At 38.3% G+C, this 18,957-nt stretch overlaps 3 protein-coding genes across 10 annotated transcripts in view; 2 read left to right on the top strand and 1 right to left on the bottom strand.

Moving 5' to 3' along the window:
- Positions 1–3,176: 3,176 nt before the first annotated feature.
- On the bottom strand, positions 3,177–6,060 carry LOC127970990 (nuclear factor 7, brain). Its single transcript, XM_052573728.1, has 6 exons — positions 5,462–6,060; positions 5,035–5,130; positions 4,698–4,928; positions 4,552–4,574; positions 4,362–4,483; positions 3,177–4,086 (listed from the first exon to the last, which is right to left on the bottom strand). Exons 1-6 carry the CDS (start codon positions 5,855–5,857, stop codon positions 3,542–3,544), a joined length of 1,413 nt encoding a protein of 470 aa, XP_052429688.1. The 5' UTR covers positions 5,858–6,060; the 3' UTR covers positions 3,177–3,541.
- A 1-nt stretch (position 6,061) lies between these two features.
- LOC127970988 (nuclear pore glycoprotein p62-like) lies at positions 6,062–16,068 on the top strand. 4 transcript variants are annotated; one of them, XM_052573723.1, is made up of 14 exons: positions 6,233–6,378; positions 6,470–6,613; positions 7,143–7,433; positions 7,917–8,149; positions 10,041–10,115; positions 10,199–10,303; positions 13,366–13,470; positions 13,598–13,703; positions 13,785–13,929; positions 14,331–14,380; positions 15,298–15,432; positions 15,504–15,615; positions 15,704–15,770; positions 15,884–16,068. In XM_052573723.1, the coding sequence occupies exons 3-14, from the start codon at positions 7,147–7,149 to the stop codon at positions 15,973–15,975; spliced, it is 1,512 nt and encodes a 503-aa protein (XP_052429683.1). In that variant the 5' UTR covers positions 6,233–6,378; positions 6,470–6,613; positions 7,143–7,146; the 3' UTR covers positions 15,976–16,068. The 4 variants fall into 4 exon arrangements, with proteins under 4 accessions (XP_052429685.1, XP_052429686.1, XP_052429683.1 ...); XM_052573724.1 differs by having other exon boundaries at positions 6,300–6,374; XM_052573725.1 differs by lacking the exon at positions 6,470–6,613 and having other exon boundaries at positions 6,062–6,378.
- A 239-nt stretch (positions 16,069–16,307) lies between these two features.
- LOC127970976 (transcriptional regulator ATRX-like) overlaps positions 16,308–18,957 on the top strand; it is a 49,192-nt gene continuing 46,542 nt past the window's right edge. For 2 of the 5 annotated variants that reach the window (XM_052573693.1, XM_052573694.1), the window contains exons 1-3: positions 16,308–16,431; positions 18,386–18,480; positions 18,647–18,696. In XM_052573693.1, the coding sequence (XP_052429653.1) occupies positions 16,412–16,431; positions 18,386–18,480; positions 18,647–18,696 (165 nt within the window). In that variant the 5' untranslated portion in view covers positions 16,308–16,411. Of the gene's footprint in view, positions 16,432–16,868; positions 17,086–17,119; positions 17,181–18,385; positions 18,481–18,646; positions 18,697–18,957 lie in introns of those variants that run through there. The other 3 variants (XM_052573698.1, XM_052573695.1, XM_052573696.1) reach the window with 2 other exon arrangements.

Here is an 18,957-nt window from a genome sequence, read left to right on the forward strand (position 1 = left end):
GACTGATGAGAGTAAAATTGTTCTTTTTGGGTCCAAGGGCCACAGGCAGTTTGTGAGACGACCCCCAAACTCTGAATTCAAGCCACAGTACACAGTGAAGACAGTGAAGCATGGAGGTGCAAGCATCATGATATGGGCATGTTTCTCCTACTATGGTGTTGGGCCTATTTATCGCATACCAGGGATCATGGATCAGTTTGCATATGTTAAAATACTTGAAGAGGTCATGTTGCCCTATGCTGAAGAGGACATGCCCTTGAAATGGTTGTTTCAACAAGACAATGACCCAAAACACACTAGTAAACGGGCAAAGTCTTGGTTCCAAACCAACAAAATTAATGTTATGGAGTGGCCAGCCCAATCTCCAGACCTTAATCCAATTGAGAACTTGTGGGGTGATATCAAAAATGCTGTTTCTGAAGCAAAACCAAGAAATGTGAATGAATTGTGGAATGTTGTTAAAGAATCATGGAGTGGAATAACAGCTGAGAGGTGCCACAAGTTGGTTGACTCCATGCCACACAGATGTCAAGCAGTTTTAAAAAACTGTGGTCATACAACTAAATATTAGTTTAGTGATTCACAGGATTGCTAAATCCCAGAAAAAAAAAAAAAAATGTTTGTACAAAATAGTTTTGAGTTTGTACAGTCAAAGGTAGACACTGCTATTTTTTTGAACACACCCCTTTCAACTAATTCAACTAACTGCCCAATTGCACAGCCTTAAGAGCGTGCATATCATGAATGCTGGGTCTTGTTTGTTTTCTGACAATCTACTGAACCTACTGTTTGCCACGTAGCAATAAAAAATATACTAAAAACCTTGATTATTCTGGTTAGTCACATTGTACTGCTATTATTTTGAACAATACTGTATACCCCAGCTACTTAAGACTGGTTTTGTGGTCCAGGGTCACATTAAAGATGACAATATAATTTTAATTGGAACTCTCAGTGAATAAAACATTTGGAGATGAACCTAACAAAAGATAAATCAATACTCCTTGAAAGTAGCTATGGCCCCATTAATAAGGAGGTAAAATCTGATATTTCATGCTCCCATTAGACATATCGTCCCCTTGGAATTATAAGGTTCTATCTGCGTTCTGAGTAGTTTTGAGATATTGAGCTTTAAAGTTTTTTTGTTCCATAGACTTCTGTAGATAGAACCTTTTTGTTTTTTCAATAAAAAATCCCAAAATGTACACAACTTAAAATAAATCATCACATAATGTAAATAAATTGTCACAGAATAAGGATATGTGAATAACTCAATTTTGACAAAAATGTCAGATTGAACCTTATAATTCCAAGGGGACGAAATGTAATCGAAAATAAATATAATTAAAATGAACATTTTACCACAGATTCTTTATCGTGTTTTCAACCACTCCCTCTGGAGGTACCGCAAAAAACAATTTAATGAATAGGATGGTTTGGTTTCAAGGTTTGTCTTGAATGGTAGAAGACCTTGGGTAAAGTTTAAAAAATTGCAGTTGACAAAAGAAAAGGGAGGGAGAGCTCTACCATGTCTTCAGGATTATTATTATCCTGCAGAATTGAAACCCTTAGTATGCTGGTGTATACCAAGCTATGAATCAAGTTGGAAAACCCTAGAAGTTCACTTTAAAAGTTTAAAATCATAGTCATTTTAAGAATGAAGTCATTTACCTTTGCAATAATCATGCTGTCTAATCAGCATCTTAATATGCCACACCATCTCAGCAAAGAAGAAGTGCTCACAAACACAGATTTAGACAGATTTGTGAACAATATTTGAGAGAAATAGGCCTTTTGTGTACATAGAAAAAGTCTATAAAGTTCAGCTCCTGAAAAATGGGGGCAGAAACAAAAGTGTTGCGTTTATAATTTTGTTCAGTGTATATACTGTTCGGAAAACATGACAAACATGATGATCTAGAACATGATGCATTGTTGTGTCTTTCATAATTAAATAATTTTGGAGACAGTGGCTGTACGTTTTAATCTATTTTTTACATAAAAAAAGGTTTTTGTTTACAGTCGGTTGCATAAGACAATACTGCAAAAACAGTACTGTCAAGCTGTTACGTATTTATTGACCAACATTCATTATTTCTGTCATTTAATTTCAGAAATAATTTCTGTCATTTTAATTTCATATGTTGGTATCAATTCAGTGTTTATAATGCTAATACTTAACCTTAAAATAATTTCCACCGAAACTGACACGGAGCAAGCGTTTGGTGAAAAAAGGGAAGACTTAAACAAAGTCTGTCAAATAAACTGTTAAAAGGAGTTGATGATTTCTAGTCTAGTGATGGTATGTTATAGTTGTCATCATTCAGGCTGTATTTCAGCTTTAATGTAGGTTTTTTTTTTTTAACAAAGTAGCTGATATTTGTCATAGTGACAGCTAGAAGCTAGTGGACTGCAGAATGCTGGAAGTACAGGGCTGCTGCTGCAGTGGAACATTCTGTTGGCTTTCACTTCTTTTCACTATAAGTTCTTTGTATAATTATTAATAAAGTGTAATTACACAGTGTAGGATTGTGGGATATCAAAAGCAGTGAAGTTTACATCCATGCCTACCTTAAAATATCGATCAGATGAAGGTGTCTCAGTAGACTGGATGTGACAGGATCCCTGGACTCTCATTGGACCTCTGTCTGCTGTCTGTGGAGCCAGCATTCTTCAGCTTGATGCAGTCTAACACCTTCCTCTAAACACTCTTAAACATAAAGGTTTGTGAAGAATATTTTTCGATTATAAAGATCCTTCTGTGCAATGTAAAGGGTTCATGGACCTGAAAGGATCTTTATGGAACCATCAATGCCAACAAACAACCTTTATTGTTAAGAGTGCACTACATGAGCCTGTCCACCAGAGAGAGGTTATAACACACAGAGAGAGCCTTCGCCTGAGATTCTGGAGCCAGCTCTGCTCAGAGTTTAACTCCTGTAATCAAACAGTTATAATAATCTCCTCTAAGATCCTCTACTCAGTCAGTCCTCTACACTACAATCACATTCATATTTGAGTGTAACACCAATCACAATCAATCAAATCCAAAAATCAGTCACGATCCAGTCAACAACAGATAAACAGAACCAAAACCTGCCCTACATTTGTACTTTTTCAATACAATACAAACAATATGAAACCCATGTAAAATTGTTTTTAGAGTATCTTGAACAAACAGTTTGAGTAGATTTTTATTGATGAATGAGAAAACCTTTTCCTTTGATTACAGTGTTGAACCATAAAATGCAAAATTATGAAAACAACAGAACTAACAAATATTTCTACAAGTGTGACTGCATCATATAATAATTATTAATTATTAATAATATTAATAATATTCATCGTCTGGCTGACTATGTCTGTCATACGTGCACAAACTGACAGTCACCACTTATAAGCTATTACTAAATATTGTAGAAAAATAATTTTCTGTAAAGTTGTAAGCTTTGTAATGATTTGTATTGTAAAAAGCGCTATACAAATAAACTTGAATTGAATTGATTATTGTACCTTAATTGATCTAAAAGCAGAATGAGATTTAACTGTGATTTTCTGTTGTTACGATCAGTTTAACTGGTAAGATCCTCAGAGGAGAAGTTGTGCAGCGAGTATATAAGAAAGGAAAGACGGTCTCTGTGAAGGTTGTTGTGAATGAGCAGAGACAGATGTTAGTTTGAGGATCAGAGAAGGACACCTTTCCTCTGTCACAGTCCAGCTGAACTCTCACACGCTGCAGCTTCTCTTTAACTGTGAAGACAGTCGAGGGTTGATCTGGGGATTGTGACCAGTATTCACTGTCTCTGTACCGCACACGCCAGACATTAGACTTAAAGAAAACCGCTCCCTTCCTTTGGTTTGATGCTGTGGTTATTCCAACAGTCCAGTATGTATTGTCTCCAACCTCCACATCCCAGCAGTGTGTCCCTGAGTTAAAGCCCTCAGATCCCAGAACACACGGATACCTCTCAATCCTCTCTGGATTATCAGGAAGATTTTGACTTAAATCACTGTACGATACACTGGTCAAATCAGAAGAGAGAGTGAGGAAATAACCTGCTGTGTTTGGATCTAGAGTCACTGGAGCTGCAAAGAGAATGAAATCAGATTAGATGATGAAATATGATGGGATAAGAAATACAAACCTATTTCCATAAACACCTTGAGGAACAGACTGTGTTTTGTAGTCATTGTGAGTTTGCAGTATGATCCTATGATCTTATGAAATACAGTTCAAATTCATCACAAATTTCATAGTACTTAAAGTGATGATTAGATGTATTTTTATCAAATGTGACTCAGTCTGTCTTTGTTTCTATCTGCAGTATTTAATCGTGTACTGGTGTCAGATAGAGACTCACTGTGTTGGAGAGTTTCCTGCATCTTGCTCCAGACTCTGAAGCGCAGGTTACTCAAGTAATGTGGCACATGAATCAAAGCTCCAGAACTCATCTGTGGATCCGGCTGTGATGGGATCCGGACTCTGGAAGAACATTCAGGATCAGAACTGCACTGGACTCGAGTTCAGATCCACTGAGAGAAGAAACTTACCTTTCCATCGTGATGCTGAAGTTCTGGAAAACACAGAGTTTGAAAGACATTTTAATATCTCATCAAACACTTATAACAGGTTTCCTTTCATACAGAATTTGATCATTGGTTGAGTAAATGATTGTTGTTTTGTGTTCAGTGGTCACCTTCAGAAAGCAGGCATCGCTGTCCTTCATCATCTCCTCCGTGTCTTTGATTGTGTGTGAAAGAGCAGAGATGTGTCTGTTCATCTCCTCCAGCTTCCCCTTCATCATCTGCTGCTTCTGCTCCTCTTCCTCCCTCAGTGCAGTGATTGTAGCTTCTTCTTCATCTCTGAGAAACTGATGAAGCTTCTCAAACTCCTCTTTAATCTGACGCTCGGTGTGCTCAGCTTGAGACTGAAATCACATCACATTCACTTCAGTCAGCTCTGCATTATCACTCACTCCACTAATGTCCATCACAAACTCTGTGAATGTTTGAGTCTTTACTCGATATCCTCACCTTGATGTGTTGAACAGTTTTATCACACTTTGCTTTCATTTCTTCTTCATGTTTGAGCTTGTTTTGTAAAGATGTCAGTTCTGTATTCAGTTCCTCCTACAAGTTAAGAAGCAAATCTGTGAAACTTAAGTAGTTGATGTAAACTGTTTTTGGATTTTTTTTTTCATATGATTTGCTAAATGTATTTATATTTTGTAAAAGTCATACATTCTTGTGTCAAAACAGTATTTGATCAATAAAAATTATCCAAGCTTGGGAATGCTTAGTGAGCTTCTATTTGATCCGTGACTTAATGGATGTCAGAAGGTTAAAATCTTTGCTTTCAAGAAGGAAATGAATGAATGGGGATAAACAGAAGGTGAAGGACTAAAGACAAGTTCTGCAGTTTCTCGGAAATTCTGTGAAATATTTCAGAAATGTGTCTGACCTTGTGAGATGAGATCACTTCACCGATGGGTCTGAATGTGTGACTGACATGTTTCTCTGAGTCTCTGCACACTAAACACACCGGCTGTTTGTCCTCCAGACAGAAGAGTTTGAGTTTCTCACTGTGTAAACCGCAGATCTCCTCAGATCCTGATGAACACCTCTCGTTTCGCTCCTTTCTCAGTGAATCACACAAGTTTTTTAATGCTAGATTACGTGGAGGCAGGTCTTTTGAGGATCTTCTTCTGCAGACGGGACACTCCTGAGTTTTCTTGGTTTTCCAGAACTGTTGAAGACACTCTTTACAGAAACTGTGACTACAGGAGAGAATAACAGGATCCTTGAAGATTTCACAGCACACGGGACAAGAAAGCTCTTCCACAGATTTGGGATCCATTTCCTCTTCTCCTTCTACAATTTACTTTCACTTTCTGAACTTTACTTTGAAAAGTAAATAGGCTAACAATTCAAATCTATTTCGTGCAAAAGCTTCTCAAGAAAATCTCATTTATCGTGTCCTCCTTTGATGCACAGCACTGATTTTAGCTTTCAGTAAAGAAGAAATAATAACTAGTCATTTCCTTGTTAAAGGCTTTGAGAGGGAGGAGTTTCTGATTAGACTTTGCTCGATTTGAACACACACTGGATGCATAATTTTGTTTTAACTTTCTCCTGGACTCAGTGAACTGGAAAAATAATAATGGCTCCTATGTTTTTTTTTTTTTTAAATCTAATTATACATTAACTACATTTTCAAACAAACAAATGTATTTGATGAGGCGATTGGTTTGGACTTTCTATTTTGCTGTAAAGACCAGTTTTGATCAGGCAGTATTTTAGACAGCTGACGCAGAGGTCCTCACAGCGCATGTGACGCACACTCACACTGCGCGCGGGAGCTGCTGTGAAGTAATGTACGTAAGTTTTCATTGTGTGTGTTTGTTTTTCCCCCTCATATATTGAGTGTTTTATTTCACATTATTTATTGTATTCCGTCTGCATGACTTAGTATTATAGTAATAACACGGGCGATGTGATTGAGCAGAAGAGGACATCCAGTGAACTTAATGCGACGAACTGTCAGCTAGCTGAAGATAAACCAGAGCGGTGTTTATGAAATTCATAAGTTTTAAGAAAACCAACAATACTACCGGTAAATATTAATTTCCAAAGAAGCACATAAGCTGCTCTACTGCTTTAGTTTGTTAACAGTTGGTTGTAATCGCGTTTTATGACTGTTTTATGTAAAAGAGGCTAGTTTAGCAGCAAACGTTGGTAACGTCAGTTATTAGCTTAAACATTCAGTATGATTCATCATATTCTCAAAGCCTAGAGACAGTATTTTGTGACGTTGCGTCATGATAGCGGGCTAACTCCGTCACATGGGTTTTAAACTAATGACAGCATTGTTAGGATCAGAGTCAGGAGGAGTTTAGGCTGGACTGCACACATCTACAGTAACCTTACTGTAGTCTAATCTCTAGACACAACCACAATCTCTTTGTTTTTATCTTTAATAGAAATTTCTTTGAAATTAATTTTTTAAGTAATATAAATGTGTGTTTGTGCACTCTTAGCTACTCACTATTCTTGAAATTATGGAAAATAAATTAAACAGATTTGCAATTAAATCATGACAGTTGTTTATGGACATTACGTTGTATTTCTCTCATTGTTTGCAGCACTATGGCGTTTAACTTCGGTCAGACGGGGACGGGAGGCTTCGCCTTCGGAGCCCCTAAAACCACCGCTGCACCCCCCACAGGCTTCGGGTTGCAGAACAGCGCTCCTGCGGGGGGCGGCTTCTCTTTCGGGGCCAGCCAACCCCAGACGCAGACTTCGGGGAACCCACAGACGTCTCAGCTTGCAGGACTCCTCGCACAGCCGACGCAGAACAGTGGAAGCACACAGGGAGGATTCAGCTTCGGGGGCCAGCCTCAAAGCACCGCCCCGAGTGGAGGCTTCTCTTTCGGGTGAGGGTTTATCAGGAGCAGATTTATGGTTATCTTTGTTTTTTAATGTTAGGCTAAAATCTTGGCATGTGAGATCTGCTTAAGTGAATCATTAGGAAGACAAATTAGGAAAAAGTACACAAAACATTTGGGCAGGCACCAATATAATTAATGTTGACCATTTACAGTAGTGAAGCAATGTAGAAAGCTAGTTGAACAATACGAGTTTCAGGAAGGTGCTTTCATTCGTGCATTAGCTGTGTTCCTGATTGATTTCAGTGAACCTTAAAAATTTATAATATTTCTTTCTGTTTGTCTAATGCTCTGTCAGGGCTCTCTCTAATGAGTGCCTTTAATTGTATAAATTATGTGTAAAGATGTTGTTGTAAGGATGACTTGGCTGAGGCTCATCCGGAGTCGTTTAGATCCGTTGTATCACTGAAAGGTGACCGTGGAATAGATGTCTGTAGTATTTGAGAAGTCTGCTCCTGTCTTTGTGTCCAGTGCCTCTCTTCCGAAACTCAGCACACCTGCAGCATCTCAGCCTGCGACCACAAGTGTGACTCTGGGGGCTTCGACTGCCGGGACGGGCTTCAGTTTCGGAGGCCTCTCCACTCAGACCACTGCAGCCCAGCAGCCTCTGGGTGGGTTCAGCTTCGGGACGCCCAAAGTTCAAGCCTCCTCCGCTGCCCCGGCACAGCCCACCCCTTCGCTCTCACTCGGGGCTCAACCCACAGGTAACACTGACCATCAGCTCCTGATCTCTTAATGCACCTGCCATGTGGCCCTGCCAGACAAACTTCCTGTTTCGATTTAATATATCCACACACATTAAAAAATATATATATATTTTCACAGGATCTTTGAAATTAATTTGGAGTTTGATAGTTTGAAGGTGATTAATCACGATTGTCTTGCACATTGAGTCAGTAAAGCCGGTTCTGTGATCAGTAGTAAATCTCCATCACCTGCTTTCAGATGGAGCAGCATTTACTACACAAGCTAAGCAAAATCACTCGTAATCACAGACGATATAATCGCAGGACTATGAAATCGACAAAATCGTTCGCGATAATAACATCAGTTTGTGTATCTTCTCATTGAACTAAGGCTCTGTGTTGTAAATGCTGCTCCATCTGCGAGCATGTGAGAATACCACATTTAATAACATGTATTTACTCCAAAATTACTTCATAACATCAATCTAGTGTTTAAAATAAACCCTTCTGTGAGATGATGTGACTTCTTACACAGAATAATTAAGGCACACAATATTTCATTGTATTCTAAGCAGTGATAATAGCATTTCATTATATGTGCTTTATTATGATGAAAATGAAAATAAGAACTCCGATAAACCACATATTGTTGTAGTCGTGTGTTTATTAGTCACGATGAATCAATGAAATATTCAGGTGCAGCGATAGGGATTTCCTAGGTTTCTTTTTCGGGGTATACTTGGATTTTCTGGTGTTCAGATGGAGATTTACTGCTGATCACAGAACCGTGCTTCACTGAAAGATATGCTTGACAATCACAGCTTCTGTCGAATCGCAATTTATTGCCATTGCGATTCAATTTTGATTAATTGTGAAGCCCTAGAGTTTGATATACACACTGCATCACATTGTGTCACACTGGTCCTTTTAGAAGGAAATATGCAAAAATGCTTTTTTTTTGTTTGTTTATTAATGGGGCTGGAATATCAATATGTATCTCGCAATATATTTTTTTCAGTAACTGTGATATGATTTTTAAACGCATTTCATTAATAAGCCATCTCCAGCGACAATCTTTTGTTGTTGCTCTTTTACTCAGAGCACTACATACTAGGATTCTTTTTTTCTTTCTTTTAAAATAGATTAATGATGTTATTTTATTTAGCACGGATGCTTTAAATTGATAAAGTGATAAGTCATTTATAATGTAACAAAAGATTTCTATTTCAGATAAATGCTATTCTTCTGAACTCTATTCATCAAAGAAACCTGAAAAAAATTATACTCTGCTGTTTTCAACAATGAAGTTTTTTGAGCAGCAAAACTAAATATTAAATGATTTCTGAAGGATTGTGTGACTGGAGTAATGATGCTGAAAATATAGCTTTGAAATCACAGGAATAAATAGTATTTGAAATAGGTTATTTTAAATGGTAAAAATATTTCAGAATGTTACTGTTTTTGCTGTACTTAGGATCAAATAAATGCAGGCTTGGTGAGCAGAAGATAAGTTTATGAACTGTAAGATTTTAATGTTTTTAAATAATTATGACTAGTAGTGGATATCAGCCTATAGTTTGAAGTTAAATATATTAATATTAATTAGGTGAGTCTGAGACTATTCTTTAATTGTTTGTATGAAGGCTTAATACAAATAGAAGGTGAATATTAATTTGTTTGTGCCGTTTTTTAATTATATGGTTTTATATTCACTATTAAAGGTGTCAGACTTGGCAAGTTAATTTTTCATGAGTTTGTATTCTTGGCTGTGTTTACAAGGCTTTTTAAAATAGTGTTCATATCAATATCAGAATTATATTGTATCGATGGAAATTAAGTAATATGTCATGATATTAATTTAGCCCATATCGTCCAGCCTTTTTTATTAATTTTTGTTGTTGGTTTTTAGGGCTGACTCTTGGAGCTCCTACTATTGCCTCCACAGCCTCAACAACTGCAATTAACTTTGGATTTAAAACTTCAGGTACAGTATGTAATCTGTAGTGTGGCTGTTCTAATACTAGACAGACTGGTGAATGTAAAACATCTTCTGTTGTTGTTGTTTAGCCACCCCAGCTCCCATCAGCTCAGCACAGAGTCAGTCCCTGACCGCTCCAGTGTCCTCTCTGTTTGCTGCTCCTATAGCCTCAACACCAGCCACAGGATTCACATGTGAGTTACACTTCTTATAGTTCAGTCACGCTTTTGTCTGGTGCCCAAAACTGTATTAACCCTCGGATGGTGAACCCTGGGGCCTGGTCCAAACACAGATCATGGATCAACTGTGATCAGATGAAGGCCTAATCTGTGTTCTTGCAATCAGTGAATGAAACAGTGAGTGTACCTAACGTGTATGAAGACATCTTCTGGGAGAATATGAGGCTTTGGTTCATGATGTCAAGCTTTAGAGCAGCTAGATGATGTAACAAGACAAGGACCCAAAGCACACAAGTGATACCAGCTAAATAATGAGTCATAAGGCTAACCTAGAAAGGGCTGTGCTATCAAGCCCAGGAATAATGATACAATTAGAGGGATGGTAAATAATTTTATTAGCAGCTACAGAAATCATTCAGTAGAGGTTTTGCTGCTAAAGGATGATCTAAAAATGACAGAATTCACTTACTTCCTATACCTTGGGTTTCAAAGATTGCCCAGTGTATTTGATACAAAATTCAAAAGCTTGTTTGAGTTTTTTGTTAGGTTTTATAAATAAAGATAGATCATACTTTTGAGTATTCAATGCGTACATCCAGATATTTTTGAAGGGTTCACAAACTTATTCTTGCCACTGACTGTGTATGTAATAACAACAAAATTTTTGCCCTCTCTTTACATAATATGTGTCCCTGGAGCACAAAAGCAGTCATCAGTAGCACAGGTATATTTGTAGCAATAGCCAAAGATGCTCTGCATGGGTCAAAATTATTGATTTGACTTTTGTGCCAAAAACATTAGGATATTAAGTAAAGATCATGTCCCATGAAGATATTTTGTAAATTTCCTAACATAAATATATCAAAACTTAATTTTTGATTAGTAATATGCATTGCTAAGAATTGATTTGAACAACTTTAAAGATGATTTTCTCAATATTTAGATTCCTTTTTTTTTTTTTTTTTGTCAAATAGTTGTATCTTGGCCAAATATTGTCCTAACAAACCATACATCAATGGAAAGATTATTCTGCTTTCAGATGATGTATAAAGCACAAACATCTAATTGACCCTTACGACTGGTTCTGTGCTCCAGGGTCATATACAGGTGCTGGTCATATAATTAGAATATCATCAAACAGTTGATTTCAGAAAGTGAAACTTGTATATTATATTTATTCATTACACACAGACTGATATCTCATATGTTTTATTTCTTTTAATTTTGATGGTTATGACTCACAACTAAGGAAAATCCCAAATTCAGTATCAGAAAATTAGAATATTGTGAAAAGGTTCAATATTGAAGACATCTGGTACCAAACTCTAATCAGCTAATTAACTCAAAACACCTGCAAAGCCTTTAAATGGTCTCTCAGTATAGTTTTGTAGGCTACACAATCATGGCGAAGACTGCTGACTTCACAGTTGTCCAAAAGACGACCATTGACACATTGCACAAGGAGGGCAAGACACAAAAGGTCATTGCAAAAGAGGCTGGCTGTATATAAGTGTATAAGCAATAGGGATAACAGCAACCCAGAGAGGATTGTGAAACAAAACCCATTCAAAAATGTGGGGAAGATTCACAAAGAGTGGACTGCAGCTGGAGTCAGTGATTCAAGAACCACTACACACAGACGTATGAAAGACATGAGTTTCAGCTTCACATTCCTTGTGTCAAGACACTCTTGAACAACAGACAGCGTCAGAAGCGTCTCGCTTCAGAAAGGACTGGACTGCTGCTGAGTGGTCCACAGTTATGTTCTCTGATGAAAGTAAATTTAGCATTTCCTTTGGAAACACGGGTCCCAGAGTCTGGAGGAAGAGAGGAGAGGCACACAATCCACGTTGCTTGAAGTCCAGTGTAAAGTTTCCACAGTCAGTGATGGTTTGGGGTGCCATGTCATCTGCTGGTGTTGGTCCACTGTGTTTTCTGAGGTCCAAGGTCAATGCAGCCGTATACCAGGAAGTTTTAGAGCACTTCATGCTTCCTGCTGCTGACCAACTTTATGGAGATGCAGATTTCATTTTCCAACAGGACTTGGCACCTGCACACAGTGCCATAGCTACCAGTACCTGGTTTAAGGACCATGGTATCCCTGTTCTTAATTGGCCAACAAACTCGCCTGACCTTAACCCCATAGAAAATCTATGGGGTATTGTGAAGAGGAAGATGAGATATGCCAGACCCAAGAATGAAGAAGAGCTGAAGGCCACTATCAGAGCAACCTGGTCTCTCATAACACCTGAGCAGTGCCACAGACTGATCGACTCCATGCCACGCCGCATTACTGCAGTAATTCAGGCAAAAGGAGCCCCAACTAAGTATTAAGTGCTGTACATCATCATACTTTTTATTCTAATAGTTTTTAGTTGGCCAAGATTTCTAAAAATACTTTCTTTGTATTGGTCTCAAGTTATATTCTATTTTTCTGAGATACTGAATTTGGGATTTTCTTTAGTTGTTAGTTATAAGCATCAACATTAAAAGTAATAAACATTTGAAATATATCAGTCTGTGTGTAATGAATGAATATTATAAAGTTTCCCTTTTTGGATTTAACTAATGAAATCAACTTTTTGATGATATTCTAATTATATGACCAGCACCTGTAGATATATATAGAAAGTTTGTTCAAAGTTATGTTGTCTAATTTAGGCAAGCTTGATTTCTTTTGGCTGCAGTGCATCACTTTTTCTACTTTGAATGTGAGCATTGTTTTAAAGGTTGCTCACACCAAGCTAAAAGAAAAAAACCTGCTTTTGCTACATCAGAGGTATTTACAGAGATATTTTTATCAGACATTATCACACAATGTCTAATGAAACAAAACACCACAAGAATAAAAAAAATCCATTTTATTCTATTTTTGTACCAATAGTATTATATTTTTTCCAAGTCAAACTTTTTGTAATCCCAACAATACAGAATTTAATGAATGCCCTATCCATAACAAGCAAACAAATGACAAAGCATCAAGTTTTAGGTCAAGGACATTTACTTTAGTAGGTTAATTGGCCAGAAGGTGTAGGACAGTGCTAAAGAGATCCTCATGGGTTTTCTCTTTCTGTCAGTGGGCTCGTCGATGGCCTCGGTGGCTCCTGTGATGAGTTCAGCATCCATCGCTCCCACAAGCCTGTCTCTGAAACCTCTAGGAACCACTCCTGCTATGAGCACAGGTGCCCTCTCTTATTCCCACACACTGCCTTTGCTCATCAATACACACTGAGCAAATAATCAGTGCCACCATATCATCTTCCTCACAATTGTTTGTATGGTTTGAGCCTGTGTTTGTGTATTTTGTAGCCGCTGCTACCACTGCAGCCACTGGCTTTTCTCTGGCACTGAAGACCGCAGCATCCACTGCACCATCCACCATCACATCCACCTCCTCCACCATCCTCACAACCAGGTACAAAGCTGTTGGGAGGTTTGTGTGTGTTGTTTTTCTTCTGGTGAGTTGCATATCCAAATTCTTGTTGTCTTCCATCAGCACTGCTCCAGTGATGTCATACGCTCAGCTGGAGGCTTTGATTAACAAGTGGAGCTCAGAACTAGAAGACCAAGAGCGACACTTTCTTCAGCAGGCCACTCAGGTCAACGCCTGGGACCGCATGCTGGTGGAGAACGGAGAGAAGGTGGAGCAATGCAATCATCTTTTAGCACACTGCTGCCACATACACAGTCTTTGCAACTGGTGCAAAATGTATATACACATCCCATTCTGAATTATAACTTTTCAAATAGAAATTAATAGGTATTAGAAAAGCAGGAATCAGTGATTTGGTGGGACAGCATTCTTGCAATGCACCTGTTTCGGAGAAGAGAATGTATTCAACTTTTTAAACCTCAACTTTAATACTAATGTGTTCACCCACGGACAAGGCTGCTTATAACCTGACACTTTCCCATTTTGAGTTATGATTATACAGCGTGGTTAGATTCACTTAGAAACCTGGATCTAGTGTTGATGGCACACTGACTGAAACCATATTGCAACAGGTTTCCAGTGATGAGTGTTCTCTGTGTTTTCTTTTAGATAACTGCTTTACATAAAGATATGGAAAAAGTGAAACTGGACCAGCGAAGGTAATCAGTGCTTTAATTCATTTAAAAAGTTGTATTATACTGAAAAACATTCAAAGTAATTCACACAACTGTAATTTATCGGTGGAGGAGCATTAAAGGGATAGTTCACCCAAAAACCCCTCCTTGTGTCATTCCAATACAAATGAAGATATTTTTGATGAAATCTGAAGGCTTTCTAACCCTCCATAGACTGCCAATCTTGGTCAAACCTTAGTTTTACGTAGCTGTGAGAATACTTTTTGTGTGGAAAGTAAACAAAAAAGAGGCATGTATTCAATATCACTTCTCTGAGTCAGTCTAGCGCCATTATGGAGAGTATCCTGATGAACGTGCTGCGCCTTGTTTACGAGCAGAGGAATCCATGCGCATGAGTCGTGATGCTCTCCATAATGGCACCAGAGTGATGCTATTTCATATTTGTGACCCTGGAGCAAAATAGACAACAATACATTGTCAAAATGATCAGTTTTTCTTTTGTGCCAAAAATCATTAGGATATTAAGTAAAGATAATGTTCCATGAAGATACTTTGTAAATTTCCTACTGTAAATATATCAAAATGTAATTTCTGATTAGTAACATGCATGTCTAAGAACTTCATTTGGACAACTTTAAAGATGATTTTCTCTATTTCGATTGTTTAATTTTTTTCTCAGATTCCAGATTTTCAAATAGTTATATCTCGGCCAAATATTGTCTGATCCTAACAGATTATTTATTAAACTTCATAAGATGTGTAAAACTCAGTTTCAGAAAAAATGACCCTTATGACCTTATGGCTGACTGTACATTATTCTGCAGTTCACAGCAGCTACTAAATGGTTTAGTGGAGAGTTGACCCAGTCGCAATCACAGATATCACCAAGCATGCTTTATATTAAACCGTGTGCTTCTCATATGTTTGTGCTCGTACCCCAGGTTGGATCAGGAACTGGACTTCATCCTGTCCCAGCAGAAAGAGCTGGAGGACCTTCTGGGTCCATTAGAGGAGTCTGTGAAGGAGCAGAGCGGAACCATTTACATGCAGAACGCAGATGAAGAGCGAGAGAGGACGTAAGAACTCCAGCGACTCCTATTTCCCTCGTATGATGTCATTGAGTATCTGAATGAGCTTGTTTATCCAGGTACAAGTTGGCAGAAAATGTAGATGCCCAGCTCAAGAGAATGTCCCAAGATCTGAAAGAGATTATTGAGCACCTCAACACCTCCAGCGGTCCTGCTGACACCGCTGACCCGGTATGCAAAACATGCTCTCAAAAAAAAAAAAAGCTCTTAATGAATCGTTGTGTGATCTGTAATAAGAATGACTGATTTGTTTTTTTAGCTTCAGCAGATCTGCAGAATCCTCAATGCACATATGGACTCCCTGCAGTGGGTAGAGCAGAACTCTGGTTGGTATATGTTTGGCTTTACATGCTTTTACTCACTAAAAAAATAAACTTTCAATCCCTGAAATGCTTTATGAGTGTTAGCTTGTATTCTTATCATATACTTTTCTGTGCAGTGTTACTCGGGAGGCGAGTGGAGGAGGTCTCAAAGCTGTGTGAAAGCCGCAGCAAGGAACAAGAGAAGGGCTTTCGTCTGAACTTCCAGTGATCATGCATTGTTTTTTCCCCATTTTTCTCTCAGTCAGTTATAAATGAATGCCATTGTATTTGCTTCAAAATAAAATTATTTCCTTCTACTCCATTTCCGTTTAATTTGTAGCACTTTGTTCCCTTTTTTTTTGTTCTCTTGATTGCTATTTATCAAATTATCACCGTTTAGTGATCAAGAAATTCAGGTATAAAACCAGACTTGATTTTTAAAGATGTAAAATGAAGAATACACCTGCAAAAGGGGAGTTTCTCTTCCTGGTTGGTTTACACTTAAGGGGTAAATCGAGCCAATCAGCTGCATGGAGCTCCATCATAGCAACATGGATCCTGGCATTGTTTAATATCAAGCAATCTTAGTCTGCGTCTAAGAGGGAATCTACAGAAATAAAAGTCATACTATTTTAGAGGAGGTCGCAGGTTTAAAGGGGGACGAGATGACCACCGACATCTGCAGGTATGTGCAGCAGTGAGAGTGAACAGACAGCATCCTCCCTCCACATGCATGAAGTCTGTCTGCAGCGTGAACCACGAGTATGTCTGAAGTGCAAAGCCTGTATTGTGATGCGTGGATACCAGAGCAGGGGCGTGGATGCTCGGCTCATTCATAACATTAGAAGTAATAACATGCATGGCGTGATTTTGCACAATAACCATAACACGTGCCGGTACAGCAAGCATGGGTCCGGGATTCATCATTAAACTCATGCCCTAATTTATCCAATGCTGCACATTCTTTGCATTGAATGCATGCATGCATTATTCATGTTTTTTTCCTGTGTGTTTTAAAATGCATTCAATGACCACGCGGAGAGGACGCGGACTGTGGTATTTAAAATGAATTGCGCCCAGTGCATGCATGCATATTCGCGTTCAGTGCATTCAGAGCGCGCGCGCTGACTTGAGTCTCGCGTGCGCCATTTTAGCGCGTCTCCAGCCATCCGGCAAGATGGCGCTCTCGCTTTGTCTGTCCTGATCGGCATAAAACACTACTTACTTGTACTACACACCTGAGAATCCCGCGGATCGAATGAAAAAAAACCTTTCCTCGCACTGCCAAACAGGTGACGTCCCAGAGATCCGCGCGCGACACGAGCTCAGAGATCTTAAGGTAACTGTTAGATGTAGGGATGCAGCCGGGTAATGCGTGCATGCATTTGTGCACTTCACATCTAACACTGTGAATGGTTAGGAGGCGTCATAAAGGTATTTCATGGGGATTGCTATCATAACAAAGTGCCCTGCTTTTGTTTTGCAACTATTTTCATTATTCACGTTATTGTGCATCCCCAGCAGCTAACTGTAATGTTAGGTGCATTGGTCATATGGTAGAACTAGGCCTTTCTCCACCAAATTTTTTTTGCACATCATCGAAATGGGCGTTTTGGCTTAGAATTGTGTAGATTTAGGAGATCTGAGTGCTGTGTTTGCGTCTCTGTGGTGTTTTCCTCTTAAATCAGCCTTAGTATTGAAAGGAAACCAGTGGAGAACAATCTGTGTCAAACATTCACGAACAGCGATCTGTAGTGACATGACTATTTTTCCCTCCTCTTGTCTTATTTATGCAGCGAGTTCGGTTTGTGTCATTTCCTATCTTTTAACAGCAGCACCGGTCTGATCGGTTTGTTTATGTTCACTGTTATCAGTGCGTGTCTTCCGTCTGTTACCGGCGTCGATGACGTCACATGTCAATCAAACAGCGAACGCTGCGCGTGAAATTAATTTACCCCGAAACTCTCACAGGCTGAATCAGACTCTTCACGCTGGATTGTCATTGCATGCATTTATGTGTATTTATTCCTAAATTACGTATTTCTGCACTTACTTCTCTGCGCGTTATTGTTTGCCGTTTTTGTAGCATGACTTTAATTTGGGAAAAAAAAAATTCTCGGTTGACACATTTTATAATTCTTTAGACAGAGTTTAAATCCTGTTGGAGGTGTTGTCATTTTGGTATTTGTCGTATTACGACGTTTCTTTATAAATATTATCGTGGTAAACCGTAACATAGTGTGTCTGCCAAAGTAACGTTAGCTTGTGATAACCTTGTTGTTGTTGTTTTTAATTCAGTTAACTCTTTTTAAGATAATTTTAAGCCAGATACAGTTTGAGTTCTTTATCGAAAATACATTTTAAAAACGTAATAATAATTTGTTATAAAAAAAAAAAATAGCCACAGAAGCTGTCATGAAACAAACAATAGGTTGTGATAACTTGGTATTAGCCTTAATATAGTTTTTTCTTTGTATGTGTGTAATAATAGTAATATTTTGAAAGCTTCTTATTCTGAAAAGCCATATTCAGTTCAGTTTTACAGTAACAGTAAGAGCGCTCTCTGTGGTAAACAGTGTTGAAGGTGGGCCATTGATATCTTACATCTTTACACACACACACACTGCTGTTTGTTTCAGGTCCAGGAAGTTAAATACATTGGTGACTAAACTTCATGAGTTCTTGGGTCATTCTCCGGACGACGAAAGCATCGATTCTCAAGACATCTCCAATGGTGAGGATCCCTACTGTCAGCTTTCACAAAGCTAAATATAATAAAAATATCTATGTATAAATGATGTTAAAATATGTAAATGTTTTCTTAATTCCTAGTAATTAATTGCATGTTTTATTTGCAAAAAAACAGCATCTTGTGAGTTTGTGTGCTTGTTATATTGCAGGTAAAATGGCTGCGAGTGACTCCAGCATCCCAGAAGAGAGAATGAGTGAGGTACGTCTACACCGTCTGTTTCTGCTCATTATCTCTAGTTTACTAAAACACTGTGTTCTCTCCGGCTGTCTACAGCGTAAGGTCATTTCACTCCTCTCACATGCACTCTGAAGTTAAACCAAAGCAATACATGAAGTGACATGTAAACTGAAATGGCTAATTGTACTCAACTGTACAGTTTTTGTAAAGTCGCACACAGATCCTAGATCCATTTCTCTGAGATTAGCACACATGAAGGATGATCTAGTGCATGAATAAAGA

Source organism: Carassius gibelio, chromosome B14, assembly GCF_023724105.1.
Source record: "Carassius gibelio isolate Cgi1373 ecotype wild population from Czech Republic chromosome B14, carGib1.2-hapl.c, whole genome shotgun sequence".
Taxonomy (NCBI): Eukaryota; Metazoa; Chordata; class Actinopteri; order Cypriniformes; family Cyprinidae; genus Carassius; species Carassius gibelio.